The 21,814-nt window shown below is 35.3% G+C and overlaps 1 protein-coding gene and 1 non-coding gene across 5 annotated transcripts; both read left to right on the forward strand.

The window, feature by feature from the left end:
• The first annotated feature begins 1,566 nt into the window (after positions 1-1,566).
• LOC104908337 (uncharacterized) lies at positions 1,567-18,241 on the forward strand. 4 transcript variants are annotated; one of them, XM_057395157.1, is made up of 13 exons: positions 1,567-1,669; positions 1,727-1,850; positions 1,980-2,117; positions 2,979-3,108; positions 3,207-3,340; positions 3,432-3,576; positions 4,154-4,329; positions 6,538-6,781; positions 12,529-12,627; positions 12,791-12,936; positions 13,051-13,155; positions 13,977-14,065; positions 17,434-18,241. In XM_057395157.1, exons 2-13 carry the CDS (start codon positions 1,782-1,784, stop codon positions 17,981-17,983), a joined length of 2,025 nt encoding a protein of 674 aa, XP_057251140.1. In that variant the 5' UTR covers positions 1,567-1,669; positions 1,727-1,781; the 3' UTR covers positions 17,984-18,241. The 4 variants fall into 4 exon arrangements, with proteins under 4 accessions (XP_057251140.1, XP_048500400.1, XP_019102575.2 ...); XM_048644443.2 differs by lacking the exon at positions 1,567-1,669 and having other exon boundaries at positions 1,681-1,850; positions 3,207-3,277; XM_010697437.4 differs by lacking the exon at positions 1,567-1,669 and having other exon boundaries at positions 1,682-1,850.
• Positions 18,242-21,084: 2,843 nt separating this feature from the next.
• On the forward strand, positions 21,085-21,158 carry TRNAI-UAU (transfer RNA isoleucine (anticodon UAU)). The gene has a single exon. It is a non-coding gene; the product is annotated as a tRNA-Ile (tRNA).
• Positions 21,159-21,814: the final 656 nt, after the last annotated feature.

The following is a 21,814-nucleotide window of genomic DNA, read 5'->3' on the forward strand; positions in this document are numbered from 1 at the left end:
TGAATATTAAAACTTTAGTTCGCTTAATATATTCGAAAATTGGTTTTAGGAAGAAATTAATGAATAAGGGTTAATTGTGGACCATTGAAGTCACTTGAGGTAGTCTTTGGGAGGTGAAAAGTAAATTGAGAAACCCTGTATTATACTCATTCCGTCAGATGGAATGGGAAATAAGGTATGATACAATATATCATCGAAATTGTGATCATTTCAAGTAGCAACGGGGAATAAGGTATTTAGGAAAAAAGTAGAGTGGGAAACCCTGTATGATACTCATTCCACCAGATGAAATGGGGAATAAAGTATGATACAATATATCATCGAAATTGTGGTCATTTTAGGTAGCAACGTGGAATAAGGTATTTATACCCCGTATGGTACTCATTCCGTCAGATGGAACAAATTTCCTCTGAGGTTTCAAAAAAGGCAATTTTAGTTGGTCGTGTGTCAAAAGTCAAGGACAATCCCTATCGCATGGTGGGTTTGTATCTCCCGAGACCAGTTCTCAGTCATGGCCAATTTTATGTAGCCATTTCTCAGTCATTGGTAAAAATTGCCTAATAGTACTCCTATATCAGAAAGATAATGGGAAGTCTAATACTTTAAGGCCATTTCGAGGAAAAAATGAAGATGTAATGTAGAGAGAGTTTCTCTCCCCCCCCCCACTGGTTAGTGGGATGAAAACCAAGTTCGTGCAAATTTTCTCCCTGTTGAGGCGGTTGAGATCCTTAACCTTTACCATCTCAACCCTTAGATGATGGCTTTCTATGGGGCTACACCAAAATTGGTATGTTCTACTAAATAAGACCATCACTTTATTAATTTTTTTAAGAATTCCCATACAGTTGTTGGCGATTCTTTATATCGGAAGTGTGGAAGAAAATCTGGAATTCCAATCTTCCTCCTAAGGTGTTGTTGGCTTTACTTATGATGATATAATTGCTCTGACTATTATACTTCCTCCGTTCTTTTTCTACTGCAGCAATTGGGTTTTCACGCTTGCCAATGCTCAATTTTTACTATTAATATCTTTATTTACTATTTAGTAAAATTATACACATTTGATATTTTGAAAGTATATATCAAGACGAATCTAACAATACCCCACATGACTATATTTGTCTTTACATAAAAATAACAATATATAGTGAAAGGGTATGATAGTGAATGAATAGTGTAAAAATCTCATTGTTATATTAGACTACGAACGGATGAAGTAGCTTCTTAAAACATTTTGTTTTGCTCTAAAAAGAAGTCTTCCAAAACATATGAATATCATGTATCTGTTAAACAACTTTATAATTAATATAAATGTGTATTTCTCTTAAACACAAAGTTTTTGATCAAGTAGACGTAAATAATCGTTTATATGTTTTCAATGTAGCGGATATATAAACATTTTTATTGTATTAAAGTTCCCGTGCATTATGCACGGGTCCAAAACCTAGTTAGTCATTATACAACTAAATTCACAAACCTCTCCTTTAAAAAGCTGCTACTAAATTTACTGATAACTTTTTTAAAATTACCTTTTTAGACAAGGTCCATCTCTCAACTAAACATTAGTTTGTCTGTCCCTTAAAAAAATATAGTCTTCTTTTCGTTGGCGCGCTCTTGTGTATTCTCCATTCTCCGAGTAGCTTACTACTTTAAAATTTAAACCCTAAAACTCATATACTCGTTTCCTCTGTATCGTTCCAATTTTATCAGATGTCTCCGAAGAGACCTCATATACTCGTTTCCTACTACAGAATTCAGAGCACAAACAAATCTCTCCAAAAATGGTTCTCTTGTTTTTCGTTCTCGATTTACGAACTCTCTCTCCTCCATTATTATCACAAGTAAAGCAGGTTAATCATTCTTTATCCACTTTACGCCTTGATCATCCTTTGAAACTTTCTGACGTTTAATTTCAGTAATTTACTAAATCATTTCTTATTCAAATTGCTAATTTTACCTTTGAATTTCTCGTAAATCAGTGTTTGTTGGAGCTGGCGAATTTATACGCATTATCTGCTCCTACATTGAATTTGAAGCGCCATAATTCTGATTCCTCACTCGATGATCGTATTGGTTTGTGCTATTTGCGAAGTTCTGCGGTTTCTTCCTCTGACGAGGTACATTTTCATGCATTATCTGATATTTTTCTAAATTTGCATTATTTTTTGCTTAATGTTAATGTTTGTGCTGAGAAATTAGTGAATTGTTACACAAATCAAGTTGATTGCAATGCAGAATTCACGTAGTGATGACTGATGAGTAGCATTGGACTGTTATCTTTGTAGTTGCTTAATTTATGTCTCATTATAAGGATATGATAGATATTTCTTTTTTTTTTGATTGATATCTTAGTGACATTTTACAGGATTATTTGTTATGAATAACATGATATAACTTTTTATTTGCATTGTTGCCTTGATTAGTTGATGCTTGGTATTGTAAATTATTATTTGATTTTCCCTTTAATATGAATGCTGCTTATTAAATATATATGGTTGTTTAAATCAAACATATTTGAATGTCCAATGTCCATATTGCCTAATGCAATGATTAGTCTATGGTTAAATAAATTTGTAATGTGTACTTTGGTTACTGATATGTTATTGTAATTAGCTTAATAGCTAGCTATAAAATGGTGCTACTTCTAAGCGATGTGGTTGACATGACGACTTTTGCATTGTTGCGAGCAGCTTCAGATTTTATATGATATTGTATTTTGCTTAGTCTGTGATTTAAGTTAGTTGTTCGTCATCCATTTCTTAGCCTGTAACAAAAAATATGATAATCCAATAAACAATTTGGTTGAAATTCAACTAGAACAGCGTCCAACACATGAAGATATCACATTCTGTAATTATCTGGAGTATGTTTTATTTGGAGTTGTTATTGCTTTTTCCCTAATTGCATACTGTTTAAAATATTGCCTGAATTCTAGAAATCATGTCAGTAATGAGTATTTTTGGTGCTTGCATGAGCAGTTTAAGACTGCATACTGTCCCAGGGGAAGAAGCTTCAATCTCCGTGATTTCCATTATGCAGTCCACCATTTGCCCTCTGATTCCTATTTACCACTCTTGCCTGAAGATTCTGGATCCTTCCTTTTACGTGGTCCTTCATCTCGCTCTGTCTTTCTCGCTGCTTTGCCTAGAACAGTCACATTCCCACAAAAGCACTCAAGCTTTCTTTTGTATTTTTGTTTTGTGCAGATGTGGAATTTTCAAGCATCCTCAGCAATGAAGTGTTTTACTGTGCCGGCAGTGAAGAAATCGAGAAGAAAGTAATTCTTGTCAGCTCATGTCTAGTTGCGAATATGGACTCTAAGAACAAAACGACTCTCCTGGTAGAAAGTGCTTAATATGTTCTTCAAGAAAGAGTTTCAGCCTTCTCTTGTAGATGACTAATCCTTTTCATGAAAATCACATATTTCACAGGATGCTGCTGACAAATGCATATCTGTGGAGTTTGTGTTCCTTGAGCAAAAGTCAAGCCAACTCAGTGATATCTCAGAGAAGATGAATGAATTTAGGGGACAAATATGTGAGCTTGAAAACTGTTCATTTAATGCATATCTTCCAGGTTAGCTGCTGTATTATCTTTTATATGGTGATCTGATGATTTAGTCGATGTTCATGTACGTACTTTGACGGCCATATCCAATCTTCATTTTATATCTCTAATTTTTTCCCTAAGTAGCTTCAAGCATATCGTGTAGTGGCCCGAAAGTCCACATGTTATATTTTGCTCTATGATACCTACATGTCATGCTTTGTTCCCTGATATTTACACGAGCTATTATCAAATCTCTAGTAGACTATTGAAAAAAGTTGTCTTAGGCTGAGTCAACCTACAATTCTGAGACTGGGATTGTCTTCTGTAGTGTTGCTGTTCCCGACACTGAAGGCACAAAAGAAACAAAACGATGACGTTTTTATTTACAGTTTCCTTCAAGGATGGATATCTGAGTGAAAATATTGCTCTTTTGACAATTACTTTCCGGATCCCTTCTTACTAGTGAGTTATTACTAGTTCCTTTAGGACGTTTGTGAGCTGACTTGTGTCTGGAAATCTTTTCTTCTGGATAGTTTATTGCAAGTGCTTTATAGTATTTATATCATCTATATTCTGCCTTACTGAATCAACTAGAGAACTGCAGATGTACAGGTACTCAATGGCCTGGCAAAAAGATGGTTGAGAGAGTTGAAAGAGAACACAGTACTCTTGCAGGCTCATTTTCTTTTCCAGAGGAGCATTTCTGGTTCTGTGAACCGAATATGTTGCAGGTTGTGTGATTCCACAAATCAAATATTGGACAGATTTAATCCGCGTGAGGTATATATAACTGTACATAAGTGAATAAGTCATAGTATCCTTAATGAATGCCAAAAATGGGTACAGGTCTGCTGTTTAAATTCCCATGTTGCTCATGGGCCTACAGTTATATTTCTCAAACTTTTGCATCTCTTTGGAGTTTGGATACCCAAATAATTAGAACCATAGAGATAGCTTCTGAAAGTCTTTGTCTCATGTGAGGTGGCCGTCAGGGGCGGATCCAGGAATTCAAGTCAGGGGTAGCGTAATTTTGGATACTATCAAATACCAAATAAATATAAAATTCTCAATGATTTGTGCCTGAAAAGCTATAAAAAATCCTCCAAACATACTTTCACGTTGAAAAATTGTGAGAATCACATTGAAAAATTGTGAGAATCACATTGAGTTGATTTTGGTTCAACAAGAATGGAGATAAAATTGTTGAAATGTAACACTGATTCTATATCACTCAAGTGTTCATTTCTGCGTTCTTGTTCTCTCTTGGTATACCATTAATTTGAGTTGTTCATCATATACCTTGATGGTACTTGCTACTTATTTAATCTTTTCTTTTCTTTTGAAAATTAGAAAAAAAACTCTTTCACCAACTGCAAAACAGAGATAATAATTGATGGGGACTATGATTTATTGATTACTCAAGAATTCGGTAAAACCGAATGTCATAATATTCAATCAAACCTGATATACAATAAAGCATTAAGTTTCAAGCTTTAAAACCAAAATTCATTAGTTTATAAACAATTAGAATTCAAGCTGTAAAAAACCCAAATTTATAATGGAGGTATGGGAGGAGAGAGAAAGCTAATAACCTGTAAGAGTGAAGGTGAAAAAGGAGAAGATGAACATGAACAAGGAGAAGATGAACAGGACAATGAAGTTGAAAACTGAAATGGTCATTCCACAAGCCGGTTACCAACAGCGACAACGCCGATGGTTTCTGAGAAGTCACCGACACCGGTACATAGATAGTATGAACAGAGAGACGGAGGAGGCAGGGAGGAGAGAGAAAAGGAAAAGAAGTTCAGTTAGGGTTTGGTTGTTCGCTTGTACTCCATGTCTTCGTAAACCATATCCAACTTAAAATAAGTACCATCTGACAAAAAACTCATGAAATCTGTATGAGCTTGAAGTATGAATTGTAGGTTATGGTATTACATATCATGTACTAGTCATTTAAAACTTAGAAGGCACAACAGCTGTCAGCTGAGACAGGAATAATTGTTCGAATTTTGGAATTATTTCTGTCAAAAACCCTATGTTTCTCATTTCATGTTTCTTCTACTTGAACTGGATGAATATATTCTTGATTGTGCATTCATGGCATTAATTTCTGTCCAAAAAAGATGATGTCTGATGTGATTGTTCTTAAATTTAATGCAATATTCTGATTTTTTTTTTCTGGATTGTGTGTGGTTTTATGATTAAAAGTTTCTCCTCTGGCATCTGTCTTTATTGCTGAATGATTGCTAGTTTAGTTCATTTTTTCTTGTTTGCATGGAAGAGGAAGGGTTGGAGGAGTTGGAAATTTTTGATCATAGGCAGGGGAAAGTTTTATTCATGAGGTTTGTGAACGGAAATTTGCTTCAAATGGTCATGATTAAGGTGGATAATGGACTAGTATCCTTAGGCCGTGTTCTTTTCCCCCTTTTTTTTCTATAGAACAAATTTTTTTAACCAACTTCAATTAATTCTAACTGATTAAAACTGAATTTTTGCCAATTTAATCTAATTTTACTTATGCAAATTGATGTTTATCGATCCTCTAGCCTTTCTCTTATGAAGTATGTAGTTACTGATTTTTATTGATTACAGTAATTTTTTTTTACTGATGAAAATGATTTTGATTATTATGATTTTTATTAATTAAAACTGTTTAATTTTTTGAGTTTCTAGAGATCGGGGCCTTACTGAAGCAACTAAATATTTTCAACGAAAATGTCTTTTTGATCTGCAAGGAGGATGTTATGGACAGTTTATGTCCATTGATATGTTGTGCTTGACCATTTTTCCAAGAATATTGTACTGGAGTTGATAAGTAGCAGACGCTATGAATTTACTGTTTTTCCTCTCCTACTAGCTAGTGCAAAACTAGTTATGTTAAGTGCTATGCTAATAGACTTGTGCTTAATACATAGTACTGTAATTATCTCTTTTGAAATTTTTAGATGGCAATTACAATAGCCTCTTACGAATTACAATTTGTAGGCCCATAGGTGTCTTGGTGTTCGAAGGGACGATAGGGATGGTCATGGATTCGAGGATTGTCTCTTGTCTCATGTCAAAAAGCATGATATGGAACTGGATAGTACTGACAATAACTCCACCAGTGCTGGTGAAAATGGCTTACTGACCAAAGCATCTCAGCAATGCTGGAAGGACCTGTGTCATGTTCCATCAACTATTATCTTTAACATAATTGAGAGGACTAGTTTGGCTTCATTAAGTGAAGGTAAGTGGCACCTGATTAATTTAGTTGGAACATTTTACTTGTCTCTTTCGAGTTATTCTCATTTGATCATAGTTACTATTACTGAATTGCCCTTGTGAGCCTTCTCCCGAAAATGCTCTTTCATCGCTCTGAACTCATCAAGTGCTAGTGGCCTAGTCTGCCTGCCAGACTTGCTTCGTTACCCATTCTAGGGTTCTTTTCCGAACTTTGCGTTGACCTTGTCTATCAACAGGCGGCGATCGAAGAAAAGATCGAGGCTTGCTTCCTTATTCTCGACGAAATCCAGAAATGAAAATTACTGGTGGTACCTGTAGAGTTACTAAATGTATCGAGCTGGACCAGGGAATTTCTTTTATGAGGGGGACATATGAGTAGTAGACTATTTAACGAGATAAGTCAGGTTAGCATTCTGTGATCTCTGTCCACCTGTGGTGAAAATTAGGTGGAAGTACTAAGCTATGAGAAGCCAGCTATTGGAATCGTAATGCATGAGTGCTAGGCTGCTAGTGAAGCTTCATGCTTGAAGTCTTCTGCTTCAGTCCTCTACCATCCCATCCTCCAGACAGGTCTATCATCGAATCACTGTCCCGTTTTTGCTGACTCCGTCGTGCTCTTGTCCTCTGAAATGCAAAAATTTCAACCCATTTCTAATAAATCTTTAGAATCCTTGTTGCCCTGAACTCCTTGCCATTGATACAATTGCAACTTTTGTTTTATAAAAAGGAGACTTCAAAAATATACAATTTTGATAAAAGAACGAATAGATCGGATCGAATTGGAAAATCGTTAGGTATGAATATATTAGATACCTATGACTCGATTGGTGAAATAGTATCTGTCTTCAAAAATGCATATTTTTTGCCGACACAAAAAGAAAATATTTTGTTGTGAATGAACAAGATATTGAGGAATTGTATCATAATAAGATTACACACAATTGATAGTTTGATATATCATCTTTGCCGCTTATCCTTTGTCTTTCTAAGTATTTATTCCGTTCGTTTTATTCTCTTTCCTTTGTGTCTCAAAAATATGTTAGACAGCGCTATTGATTGCATTCTTTACATGTTTGAGGTAACGCTAGCATCTGGAATTGGATATGCCAAGAATCTTCCTAGCAAGACCCTATCTAAGAATTAGTAGTTATCGTCGTAATCATTCATGTATCAGGGTCCAGAATCTTTCAAATTCTTTTTCGTGAATGGCAGGGTCTTTCAATATGGTGGTTAAACATCTTGTTACAGGTATAATTGATGACTGATTACAGTCTCCGATAAACTATGGTAGTTGAATATTTTGTCTTTCATTATGGTAGTTGAAGGGACTCTAAGGCCTGAAATTGAGGAGTTGATGTCAGGGCTTAAACATCAAGAGATTTGATCTCGTGAAAGAGCTTTAACACCTAAGTCTCACTGTATCAAGTATGAAAAGTTACTGGCTTGTTGCAAAGCTTAATTTCAATTAATCTACTAATGAGGGTTAAGTAAGGTTGACTATTAAGTGTGATCAAGCTATGACACGCATAAATATGCATGATTCCTTAATCATTGCTATCTGGAGCAACTATCTCTGAAGCTGTATGGTGAGTTGAAGGAAAAGAACGTGGGAAAACCAGTAGTAAGGTGGCAAGCTGCTTTAGCTAGTTCACCAACCACAACCTTCTTCTCTTTTGTTCTTTACATTCTGATCACCTGTTAGCTGTTTATGTGTCTGTTTCTTAGCTTAGAGCTCAGATCATCTCTATGATTAGAACTTTGGTTCCTATTTGCAAATGCAGTGGATTTTGTTACGGATTGATTAAATTATTAATTTAAGGGAGCTTTCCCTTGTTCCTTCCAAATTCTGTTTAGTTAGCTCCAAATGGAAACCTAGAGTGTGACAAATGCAATGAGCTTCTTTGTTTTTCTTTTTTTTTTTTTTTGAGGGGAGCTTCTTTGTACTTAGGTGAGGCCCAAGAGTGAAACAGCTATTTTTCTATTTTTTCTAGTATGATGAAGTTCTAAGTTAGCTTAGGGGAGTGATATTTCCTGAAAGGTACACAAGTTTGAGTTATTGACTTAATTCAGAAGATAATTTATTCTGTATTTCTGTTGGAGCTCAATGTAGCTGTATCCACCCTTAGGGACTGAATTGTTGTTTTCTTTCCCTCAGATTTAATCTCTTTGTTTCGGTTTGGTTATGTTTGAAACGAGTCAAAACTGACTTTAATAAGCCAGCTCATTGTTCAAGAGTCTGTCAGCTTCTTATGACTTGATTAGAGTCTGATCCGGCTTATATAAGCTGCTTACCATTATCCTTTCCAAACTCATTTCATTCTTGAAATTAAAATAAACCACTAATTCTGAGATTAGTCAGTTCAAGGTAACCTGTGGTGTGTTTCATTATATTAATTTGAATTTTTCAGATTTTGTGCAAACTGTGGATCAGTTTAGTGATTTGTTTCCCCCTTCTAAGGTTGAATTTTTATCCAACTTTGAGAAGGAAACCTCTCCAAGCTTGAGAAGGAACCTCTGAAACCTTGGCTCAGTTGAGTTATCGGAGCTGGGACTAGGACCAAATGGCCTATCAAAGTCATGACTAGAACTAACTAGTCTTGATTCAGGCCACACCAGCACATGTTCCTTAGCTTTAGCTTAAGGATGTTGAGCATCTAAAAGCTTGGGTCTGGGCAGGGTGTCAGCTTGGCTGAAGGCAAGGAGGCTCCTTGGTAGCTCCCAATATCCCCTAGGCTTAGTCCAAGGCTGAAGCTCAAAATTTCGTCATAACCACAGGAGGCATAAAGCATGGCTAAGGTGTGCTAGGTTGGGGACTTGATACCTTTTGCTTCTCTATCGATTGCTAAGATATCATTGAACCTGTTGCATGAGGACCATGAGGTTTGTCATTTGGGAACTGGAAGCCCCTTCTTCAACCTCTTCTTTCTCTTTCTGTCAAACTAGCTTGAGGGTTGTTAAGGAAATTTGACCTTATGTTTAACCCTTTCCTTTAGGTAGAGTAAGGTCACAGACATAAATTCAGTTTCCGAAATGGAGTGTTTGGTTCTTTTGTGTGTTTTTTGGGTTATGATTGAAAGTTTCAGGAAGATGGTTTTGGTTAGGGCTCGTCAGGCTACACCACTAGGCTCCTTCATCTTTTTATATTTCTTCCTAAAGTAAATAGGCAATCCCCACTCTCCACTGGAAAAGTGTCTACATCAGGTTCTTGTCTTTTGTTGAGCTTATAGGTTAAATATCTGCCTGTTGTCGCTATTTCTAGAAATGGGATACTACTGAGGGAAACAGATCTAGAGGAAAGAGAAAGCTTGTGTGCCGACTGCGACTAGATAGAGTTTTGGAGGGTTATCTTGGTCTTGGTTTTATAACGTGTCAGGTGCTCTGAGGAAGCATAAGGCCAAAGGTGTGCACATCATTCACACTAGGTGCCTTTTTTCTTCTTTGGAAAAATTGCTCATAAAGCAATTTACTACAATTTCTGCAAAATCACTCTCTGTATGTTGTCAAGAAGGGTCAAGTAAGAAGCAGGAGCCACCAACCAAGAAATATAGGGAGGAGAGAGAACCAAACAAAGAATAGAAAGAATGAAGAGAGGAGCGTAGCTTGCAGCTTCATTCCTTAGGCCTCAAGCCATCACTATGACCCAGATTGCTTGTGGAGAGGAGGCTGGCGCCTCAGTGTCCCATCTAGGCGCTGCCATAACTATGTTTTTGAAAACCAAAAATTTAGTATATACAACTGCTCTCATACGGGTCTTTCCCTGCGTCCCAGTTTGATAACACTAGCTGCAGGCTTCCAATTATTTGGTGTCTGAGTATCCCCACAAGCACATTTCTCTTCCTAAGACAAAAAAAAGGTTCTGGGGCTTTGTACTTATTCATTTGCCAGTCAAAGAACTGAGATATTGGAATCCCCTGGGTAATTCTCTAATGATTAACATCCCTTATAGAGTACAAGTGTACAACGGTCACAGATTCATGACTGCCATGTTTGAACTTCATCTCTCACTATCCTAAACAATGCTTCCACCTTCAATAGCGACAGAACTTCATGTTGGTGCCATTTGCTTGCAACTTATTTACAGCCCAAGACCAAGGAAACAAGTGAAATTATGCACTTTTTTATACTTAGTTTATGAGAGATTATCCATAATTTTTATATAAACTGAATAAGCATTTGATAATAACTCATACGTGATGCTTGGCTAGAAGACTGAAGTTTAATTTCATATCACTGTATTCTATTTCGTCCAGCAGACATTTCTAAAGAGAAACATAGTATATGCCTAATCAGTAATCTAGAAAGGATTCCTTCTTTTAGTGAGTATTAGTATTCAATGTTCTGATCCGCCAGTTACAAACTATTTCTTGAATGTAAATTTATCTGCTCCAGGTACTTGATTGACAGTGTTTAAGTGTGTATTGTGGGGACATATATTATCATATATGCAGTGACTATATTTAGTTTCTTCTTAACTACGTTTGTGATGTAGGCACTTTCCTAGTCATGATTTTTAAGGAACACTCCACCTCTTTTCCAGAAATTGTGATAGCTTGGAGGATCAGGAAGTTGGACGTGTATAAGATTGTACTGTACAGAAAGAAAAAAACTTATGCCTTACACTTGCATAATTGCATTTTTATGAGACAAGATTAACCATATGATTTGGTTTGGGTTGGATCATAATTATTAATGGAGTTGGTGCTGTAAAAGAATCCTTGGAGAGGGATTGCAATCGGAGTGACGATGGAGTCAGAAATGTAATTGTTGGGGGATGTGGAAACATATTTCTCCGAAATAATGATACTTTGTATAAAGTAATAATGATGAAAATGGTAGATAATTTAATGATATAATTGCCTGTTCTAACCTGGGCAGTACACACTTAAGCTTTGTCTTTTACGAACAAGTACGAGGCCAGGTGTGTCTACTAGTTAATTAGTTCAAACTTACCTGAGGTTAGGTCTTTTTATCCATCTCACTTGTTCAAAATAAGCACTTTTTCCCCCCTTGTGAACTCATCTTATCCATCTTACTTGTGCATTTTTTTTTTATTTGGCAATTAAAGTTTTATTAATAACCAAAAAGAAAGAATATATTTTATTATCTTAATCTACCCTGCTCATTGGATCTACTTGAACCAGAGGCATTTCAGCATGAGTCCCCTTAATCCCACCTTCTAGGAAGGGTTGATCCCATCTACTAGGATATATCTTGTGCATTTTGATGCTTCTTAAAATACCTGGTGTTTTGTGCATGTAGCCATTGTCAAAACAAGGCCGTATCGTATCGCACGTGTTGTAAAGGTTTTCAGATCTACCGAATCGATATTACCCGCATCGTAAAGGTGTAAAAAAACCGTGTTTTAGGCGGGTTCTTGGGATATCTCATGGTCTAAGCCGATATTTGGTGGTACGACAACCACATCATCCCCATTCCCGCATTACCGTGACCTTTACCCCGATCGTAACCGAAACCGCATTTTCAAACTATGCATGTAGCTGAGGTCTCCTTTGTTTTCCTTGTACAATGTACAATTGTACACTGATATATTTTTCGAGAGTCTTGTCATTGAATAATTTGCATTCACGCTGTCAATAGTTAATAGTATGAGGAGCAGCTTGATGAATGTGATCATCAGATTTATAATATTCCATAGCTTCAGGAATTGTATTGTGATGCCTTATTCCATTCTGCGAGCTTAAGTAGCAAGTGAAACACCTTTAACTAATGATGTTACTTTTACTTTGACAGGTATAATGATCGGAAGACCTTACTTTGTCATCCCATCAGTTGTTCAGGAGTCGGATACTGCTCCCGAAGACAGTGACACGTGTCAGTTGAATAATAGGCGTGCGTATACTAGCAACAATCTCACTACATGTCGTGCAAGTTAATGCCGTTGTAAAAAAGTATCTTGTGTTAGATCTTGTCCAATTCAATATCTTGTTGGAGCCTCGGAGGTTTTTTTTAGAGCAGGTGTCTTCATTACCTAAAGCAGATTGGTGATTGGTAGTTTTTCAGGGACTTTGTCGTGCTCTGTACTCAATGGACCAGGGTCTGGTATGCTGGTCATTTTGCAACTTAGAGATTATGAGCGAAACTGAATTTACCTACTACTACATTCTTCTACCCTCTGACAGTGGACTGATGCTGCTCAGGGTAACAAATTCTATCTTATATCCCAGTTTCACTGGTTTTGACTTATAGGTCTGCTGCATATCTGCCTAAGATTTCTTCTCTTCATTTCGGCTCTGATTAAGATTAAAAATGCAGCGGCTTGTAGGAGCTGAGGAAATTCTGCCCTTTCCTGATGTAAATATGAATGATTCTTCAACTACTGAGGAGATTGATTGTTGCATTCAACAATGCCTACTTGATGTAAGATAGGTCTCAACTTGTAACTCGATAAACTGGGATTAGTAAATAAATTTAGTTCCCAGGCTTTAGCACCTTAAATCCTGCCCAAAAAATATAGGAAAGACAATAGAGGATATCACACCCTAGGAAAACCCAGAAGTGCCTAAGCTTCTTAATAGGAATCACTAAACCCTAAGACAACCTAATCTTATAAAGGCATTTCACGCTATAATATTTATTATCCTAGATACCTCCCTGGCTCTAACTACACCAAGTTTCTTAAGCTAGTGATAAAGAAAAGCAGCTCCTGAAAATCAAAATGTATATCAGATTGTTGCATTATTTTCTAATCTCTCAGCACGTATGTTCAAATTATGGCTAAACATAACCCTTATATGAGTGATATAAGTGTTTATAAGTGTTTGCCTAACAGCAAATCTGAATTAAAAGGAAAGAACTGCAATATAAGTCCGCTTTTATGCTGCTCATATGAACACTCCTGAATGAGTGGCAGGCTGGCAGTGACATCTAGTTTGAGCAAGGATCTCACCTTTTTTTTTTATCTGTCTATTGTAAACTTATGTGCTGAAAATTTGAAGATATCTCTCTTAGGGAGTAAATCAACAAGATTTTAAAAGCTGAACATAAAGGTTGCTGCATACTTTATTTTCCTGATCTTCAGTTGTTAGACCCTTAATAGAACATTTGAATAGTATATTAACGAATTATTCAATAATGTTGCTGGTAGCAATTTTGGTTGTCGTGAAAAAGAAATGAATATTACCTTCTGTTTGTTTAATTGCCACTCTGTTTTGGTTTTGTTTGATCACTTTTTTTGCTAGGTGGAACTAAGAGATTACAATCCGGTGCAGCATAATGGAGGATTCCATCAGAACCTCAACCAACTTGTTGAAGAGAGTTTACAACCTGGGTAAATTGTCCTTATCATCATGAAATCATGTTCTGTCTAGCAGCTTGTTAGATTGTCATCATGCCATATGAGCCAGATGGATTACTGATAATGGCGCATTAGGACCCTCTAGGACAAACCCCTTTGCTTTAATGTCCCGTACGTCTTATATTCTCTTGATCCCTCTGAAGCAGTTCGCGCATTGGCCTTTTTGGTTATTATTACTAGTACGGTATTTTACCCTCACCTGATCCTGTTTGAATAGAATTATAACCATATTCCATTTTTTGTTCATACGCTCAAGCCTCAGATGTGGAATATGTTTTTTCATAGAATTTGATGATCTTATATGATCAAGTTCAGGGATACTTGCTGGGAACTGGTCAGAAAAGATGTAAACCTTTTTTCGGGTTTCACTTTTCACACAAGGGATTTTTTTCCTGTTGTTCCTTCATCTGAATTTTTTTCTGTTTTTGTTATTCCCATCTGTCAGGAAGTTTTTCATAGATAGCAACTCATTTCTGACTAGTATCATATGCGCGCGAATTTAAACCAGATGTGAAGCCTATGGTAAGAGCTTTTAAACCTAATTTCATTTCAAAGGCTATTGAAATAGCAAGATTTCAAGAAGTTTTGAACCAGTTAGTTTCTTACCCTAAACACAGCTCTAAAACATCTTATTTCAACCCAAAACCTTTCAATTCAGTGCATTATTACCAGACGTAAGCACAAAATCACCAGCTTTGTTACTTACCCAACCATCAAGGATACAAATATACAACACAAAATACCCTATAAGTATATTGTTGTTGATGTAAGAGCTGAAAAAGAAAAGCTAAGGGGTTATGCTATTATTGTGATAAAATTTTGAAAAAGGGAATGAATGAAGTTTTAGAGAACCTCAACTCTTTACAGTTGAGATTTCATAGTGACAGTGAGGAGTTAGAAATATAAATGGTATTATCTTGCATATCGGTCCATGCATAATCTGGGAATTAACACTTCCAGACTATGAGAATGCAGGGAGTGGAACAAGGGATGTAGTTGCATATCTTGATAATTTCAGGAAGCATTTGTAAATTCCATGATAGATTGACATTGATCCACATGCTGTGACAGCAGCTGATAGGAACCATATAGCTTGTAAGCATACTTGTTTAGATGGAGAATGCAAGGAAAGAAGTTCTCCACTGAGATGCTAGTAGCTTTGATAATGGTTCTAGGTATTCAATGGCTGGGTGTTTTTGGGACCTATAAACTGGGATCATGTGAGCATACATGTAAAGGGTGTAAACGGATACTGCAAGGAAAGAAGTTCTCTACTGAGGTGCTACTGATCTTATTAGATAGCCATGATATGGTTCCAAGTTTTCAATGGTTGAAGAGTTTGAAACCTATAAACTGGGATTTTAAGAATTTGGTGATAGAATTCACTATAGAAATGCAGACGTTAAGACTAAAAGGGATTAAGCCTAGTAATTGAAAATACTAGAATCTGAAGTACAACTTTTTCTTTTGCGAGTAAGAGATCTTTCTTTGCAAGCCCTCGAAGTGGCTAAAGATAATATGGAATTACCACCCAACAGAAAAGCGTTTGATCATAAAGTACCTTTGTTAGAAGGAATGTGACCTGTCAACGTCATGCCAAATAGATACCCTTTCAATGAGTATGAATAAGTGCAAGAAAGTTTACAGCATAAAAATTGAAGACAAGCTATGAACCTGATTAATATGATTGGCTTCCGACGCAACTGCTTTTCTTATTAGAGCTTGTCTCTTTAGATACTCTCCCACGCAAGCATTGCAGCTTCTTGCTCAGCTGTCTTTTTGGTAGAGAAGGTGTTTACTTATGCGTGATTTTTCCACATACATCCATATTAGATGTAAAGCTTGGAGCATGTGGTACCCCAGTGCAGAACATAAATTGGTATTGGTATGCCTTCTTTTTTAGTAAACTTGTGCAAGCGACTCTTGTACAGAAAATGCTATGGAATACATTGACAGATTAGTGCGGGAAACAAAATTGATGTTTAAGAGCTGTGTTTAGGGTAAGAAACTGAAGGGTTTAAAACTTCTTGATATCTTGCTATGTCAATAGCCTATGGAATTAGGTTTAAAAGCTCTTGCCATAGGCTTCACCGCTGGTTTAAGACCACTTATGAAGCTATGAAAATGATACTACTCAGAAATTGTCAAGTTGGTGTGTTCGTGAGCCTATCTGATGGAGCAAATGCTTTATCTTCCAGTGTTCACATTAGAGTGCAAGCATAATTGTCCCTGAAGGTTTATCATTGGATGCTAATAGGAGCAAATACTCATCATCTTCTTGTTCTTGGGTCACTCTTTTCACCCTCTCTGAAGATGGTGAGTGCCTTGAGTGTTCATGAAAGGGCGAGTCACCCCAGAATTTCAATAAACAATGGCAGTACGTGTATAATAGATATCTATGACAGTATTGAAGGTGTCCCTATAGTTCAAAATAGGGACTTTGAGAGCTAGACATATTCTTTAAGGAAAAGAATAGGCAAGAATGTCTCTGTTTTGACAACTATAGTATAAGTACTCATAATAATACATACTTTGCATTCAGAAGATGATGGCAGGAATATCACATATTTAGATTTAGTTGTGTTTGTTTTACAAGTTTATTTGACTTATTTAAATGTTCACTGCTTGTTGTGGTTATTACTGCTTGTTGTGGTTATTGATGACCAGTCTCAGTATAAGAACCACCACCTTGATATGAATTTCACTTCTATTCATTGGAAGGGGTAAATTAAGACATTTAAGATGCTGAATTTCAGCTTCCACAATGGTTACCAACATTCTACTCCCTCAATTTTCAAATATAAGGCATTTTACATTAAATATTTTGTTTCAAAACACACAAATTTCTACATTCTTTTTTTTTTTTTTTTTTTGACATCCAAATTTCTACATTTTAATGTAATATTAATGTCACTTGAATAATATCATTGTAAGATTATAGCTTATTTTATAGCAGAATACTACCAACGCCAATATTATATGTCGAATATTAACAATGTTCTTTTTACTGAAGGTAACTGAACAGAGGGAGTACTTGTTTCAGTATATATGTCCATTATGGCATTTCCTAGAGGCAGTGGTTCCATTCAGTGTCTTGCTTCATCTTGTGTTGCTACTAATGGTGTTGGCGTGTTGCTAAATACTAAAGCTCTGTTTTAGCACTTAATTGCTGTTAGAGAATAAAGATTTGCAGTGCCTTTAGATTATTCAGCATAAATCTATCACATTCATGCTGCTGTTAAATTAATTCTTGTGTGACTTAACCGTTCAGTTTGTAATAATCCATATATTGGTGATTGTCTGATCTTTGTATCCATATGGTTGTGATTCCCTTTATGCAGGCAGGTAGCCCCAGTAATTTCAACAACACCCTCAACTTCTACCTGCCTTGATGATGTGGCAGTCTTATTACAACCTAGTCTAGTGAGAAATATTGCAACTCTGCCAAGGGAAGATCTTGTAGCTCTGTCAGGGCGAGAAACTGCAGCTGTGGCAGTGCAAACGTGTGCATCTGATCAGGCTGATGAAGATGACAAGGGTATTGCAAGTCTTGCGCATGAATGGGAGCAGAAAATTGTCGGTGGTATTCCGAGGATGGGCTCCGCTCTTGCTGACCCCAATTTGGAGAAGGCACGAGCATCTCTGCCAACAAGTCACAGAACGCTGGACACAAGAACTTCAAATATATTACAGAGGTTGGGTAACCCTGAACTGATCAAGACTAAGGCTAAGACACATAAGATACTGAGTGGCTTTGCTACACATGGAAATGGAACAACAAACAACCATTTTTCTGTCGACGTTGATGCTGTAGATCAAGGTTCAAATACCACCAGCAACTTAATGAAGCCGACTTTTCAAAGACTGAAAAGGAAACAAAGGTTAGAGTAGCATTAGTTTGGTGGAAGGCTGGAGTAGGGGGAACTTTGCATCATACAGATTCCTATAAGAAGAGGCCGACTTAAGAATAACCAGCTCATGTTGTACCTCTTTGTTAAGACTGACATCATTTGTTCGTAGACTCTTTTGTAGTCTTCCTTCTCATTTGCCATGCATTTTTGAATTATTATGCGACTTTAACCTTGTACATACTACATATCATTACAATTTTGCAACAATCGTCCAATAGAATATGTCTGATTAATTCTACTTACCCAAAGAGGTTGGTGCAATTCTTGTATATTTGGCAAATTGGTTTAGCTCTTGTACGTATTATCAGAATTTTGCACTACAGAAACTTCCAGAAGCTATCAAGCAATGTTTGACGAATTCTACATACAATGAATTTGATGATATTTCTTTTTGTAAATCATTCTAATTCTTAAAAATGCCAAATTTTGCTTTAGATTTAAACACACTCATAAAAATCAACAATTTTTTTTTTCGAGCTGGAGGAAGAGCTAGTACATGTTGAAAGTCGAATTCTGTAATTTTATAATGAGAGTGCATATTTAAAATTCTTATGTTATAGACCTTAAATGGTTATTTGGACCCTTAAGGATATATAAGTTGGACTGGTTTGAGCTACAAGCTTAACCATTATGGAGTTACAAATATTTTTAAATCTGCACTCTCATGATAAATTACAGAGTTCGACGTTCAACATGCACTAACTTCTCCTCCAGCTCGAAAAAAAATTGTGGATTGTTATGAAGATCCCATGTTCTTTTTGACAATGGATGAGGATCCCATGTTAAACAATATATAAGGATCCCAAGTTAAACAATATCTTTATCATAACTGGGCAAAAACGTGCTTTTTGTAATGAAGTTATTTGACATAAAAGTTTCTTAAAATGAGCAAAAACTTCTTAAAATGAGCAAAAATATAAAATGAGCAAAAATCATAAAATAAGCAAAAATTTGTACAATGAGCAAACGTTTTTAAAAATGAGCGAAAACATAAAATGAGCAAAAAACATAAAATTAACATAAGTTTGTAAATGAGCAAAATTTTTGTAAAATGAGCCGAAAGTTTGCTAAAATGACCAAAAGTTTCTTAAAATGAGCAAAAACATAATATGAGCAAAAAAACATAAAATGACCAAAATCTGCAAAATGAGCAAAAAAGTTGATTTTCAGTTTTCAGCTTAAAGTTAGTTTTCAATTGATCCTACCTCAGTAAATATCTCTATTACATAAGGGAAAGGGGGGGGGGGGGGAGTAACAACGTCCTCTTTTAAACTGACCCTTTGCCCCCTTTTCCTTTCTAAATTACAAAATGAATCTTCAGTGAATTTTTTAATTCTTTCTACTCCCTTCGTTTCCTAAAGATCTTCCCTCTTTCCGTTTAAGTGCGTTTTCAAAAGATCTTTCCTCTTTTACTTTATTTCTTATTTGAAATTTTTTCCTTTTTACCCTCTCATGTTCCTATTATATGGTCCACCATTACATTAATTATTCAATAATACTCCCTTTCTCTCTCATAGTTTAACCCCTTTTTATTTATTTATCTTAATCCCTTTCTCTCTCATACTTTACCCATCCCACACAAATGGACCCTCTTTGGTATCTGTAGGAACAGTAACAAGGAAGATCTTTAGGAAACGGAGGGAGATAATAAGTTATTACATAAATATTGAAGGATATTTAATATTGGAAATAAAAATTCAATTCATTGTTAAATTTTTAGGGATTTTGAATAAATAGGTTAAATAATGATTTGACACTGGACAAAAGTAATTGTTTAATTAAACCATAAAAAGATTAGTAGTTACATGATTGAGTGCAAGTACTGGTGCGAATTGTGATTCTATATGGGCCTCTTAATGAAGCACTTGGCAGAGTGAAAGCTTCTTTAGGTCAATATCTTTTTTTTTTTTTTAAAAAGTTGGTCACATGTTTAACCATGACATTAGCTACATCAGTCACTCAACACACGAGTCATAAGTCGATTTTAAAATATATTCTTAACACGTAATATGAATACAAAAAGTTTGTCACAGACTAGTATTCAAACCATGATTTTGTGATAAATAAACAACATGAAATCTTAAATTTATAAAACAAAGATTTTCCGTGCATTTTGATGTGTTTTTTGTTTGATTTATGTATCTATACATTTATATCAAGATCATAAGATTTTTAAAATTTAAAATGTTTCAACAAATGATTTTATATATCTTTGAATATAATATTACATTTTATATTCTTTCGACTTTAAATGCATGAATTGTAACAATTATGAATTCAATATATTTGGAATAAAAGCAACTACTTAGTAAACAAACCATTCCCGTGCATTATGTATGGTAACGGGTCTAGATCATATCTACATAACCTCCCGTGTATTTTTGCACGGGTCAAAAGCTAGTACTAAATATCAGAAGGTGCTCTTAAACAAGGAATGATGCCACGTGACACTCTTTCTTAGGATGTTTTATGCTATGTAATCTAGATGTAATAAAAGTAATTAGAAAATGCATTATATAATATTTGATCTCTTAAATTTCAAGTTTATATACTAACATGTTAACCACTAAACCAAACCAACTTTAGTATTATCATTTTAAAGTAAATATTAACAAATAAAAATATAATTATCTGGGTTGTAGCCCGGCCTAAAGCTAGTTAATGGTGTATACAAGGTCATGCCTAGCCTTAATTGCTTGAGGATTTAGTGATTGGAGTACATCCTAAATGGGTTGCAAAGGTGAGTTCTCTAGGTTGTAAATCGATTTCTGATAGTAATATATGCATCACTTGTTTATATTAGCGTACTTTTAGTCATCCAAATCCTATTTTAATATTCCATTAATGAAACAATTAGGCTTTTTTTTTTTTTTTGAAAGGGACAATCAGATCTCATATCTTCTATAAAGAGGGGAAAAAAACTTAACATAAACATAGAGAATATCAACATCTTAATATACTATTAATTGATGACAATTTTACTCAAAATCAAAGAACATTTCACATGACACATCATTCTTATGTATGTTTGGGAACACATTTTAGATACGTAATTTTAAATTTTCAATCTTTTATTCATGTGGTCCTGTAGCTCAGTTGGTTAGAGCGTTGGTCTTATGAGCCGAAGGTCGCGAGTTCGAGCCTCGCCAGGACCATTTTTAAACAGTTTTTGCTTTTTGAGAAATGAGAAAGAGTGATGAGGTAAAGAACAAACGAGACTAAAAGTTGGTAAATGAGATTGAAATCTATTACATGACCATGAAGGAAGGATAAAGTGGATGCTAAATAAGAAAGAGTGAAGAAAATTCATTAGTAGAATACTAGTTTTCCACCCGTGCAAAAATGCACGGGAAGTTTATTTTTTTGATTTAATTTTTTATATCAAATAAGAATGTGTATATATTATGTTATACATGGTAATAAAACACTGCAGGTTTGCATGTAGCATTTATTGAAGAGGAAACACGAAAAAACACTTTTATCTCAACGAAGTGAGTGAACATCACAAATGAATTATTAAATGACAATAATAATAAGAGTATTTTAAAAACATTTTGAACCACGTCTTTGTACTATACATCATTTGTGGTAACATTTGAATTTTCACGTTCTTTATCAGCTATTAATGTTTTTCAAACCCTTTTTGCTAATAACTCTTGATATGAAAATATATATTTAAAATTATATAATACGTCCTTTGAAATCATGGTGTATCTATATTTATATAAATATGTAATGAAATAGTATAAACATAAAAGTAGAGCAGGCAACCAGCAAGTTGGGCTGGCAATCAGTTCAAGTTTGGTTGAAT

This window comes from Beta vulgaris, chromosome 5, assembly GCF_026745355.1.
Source record: "Beta vulgaris subsp. vulgaris cultivar EL10 chromosome 5, EL10.2, whole genome shotgun sequence".
Taxonomy (NCBI): Eukaryota; Viridiplantae; Streptophyta; class Magnoliopsida; order Caryophyllales; family Amaranthaceae; genus Beta; species Beta vulgaris.

Bases quoted from the DNA above. Each gene is read 5' to 3' on its own strand.
- LOC104908337 (XM_057395157.1), top strand. From the start codon at position 1,782: ATGGTTCTCTTGTTTTTCGTTCTCGATTTACGAACTCTCTCTCCTCCA. The intron at 6,782-12,528 runs GTAAGTGGCACC...TTACTTTGACAG, and splicing joins TTTGGCTTCATTAAGTGAAG to GTATAATGATCGGAAGACCT. The intron at 12,628-12,790 runs GTGCGTATACTA...GGTGATTGGTAG, and splicing joins GTGTCAGTTGAATAATAGGC to TTTTTCAGGGACTTTGTCGT.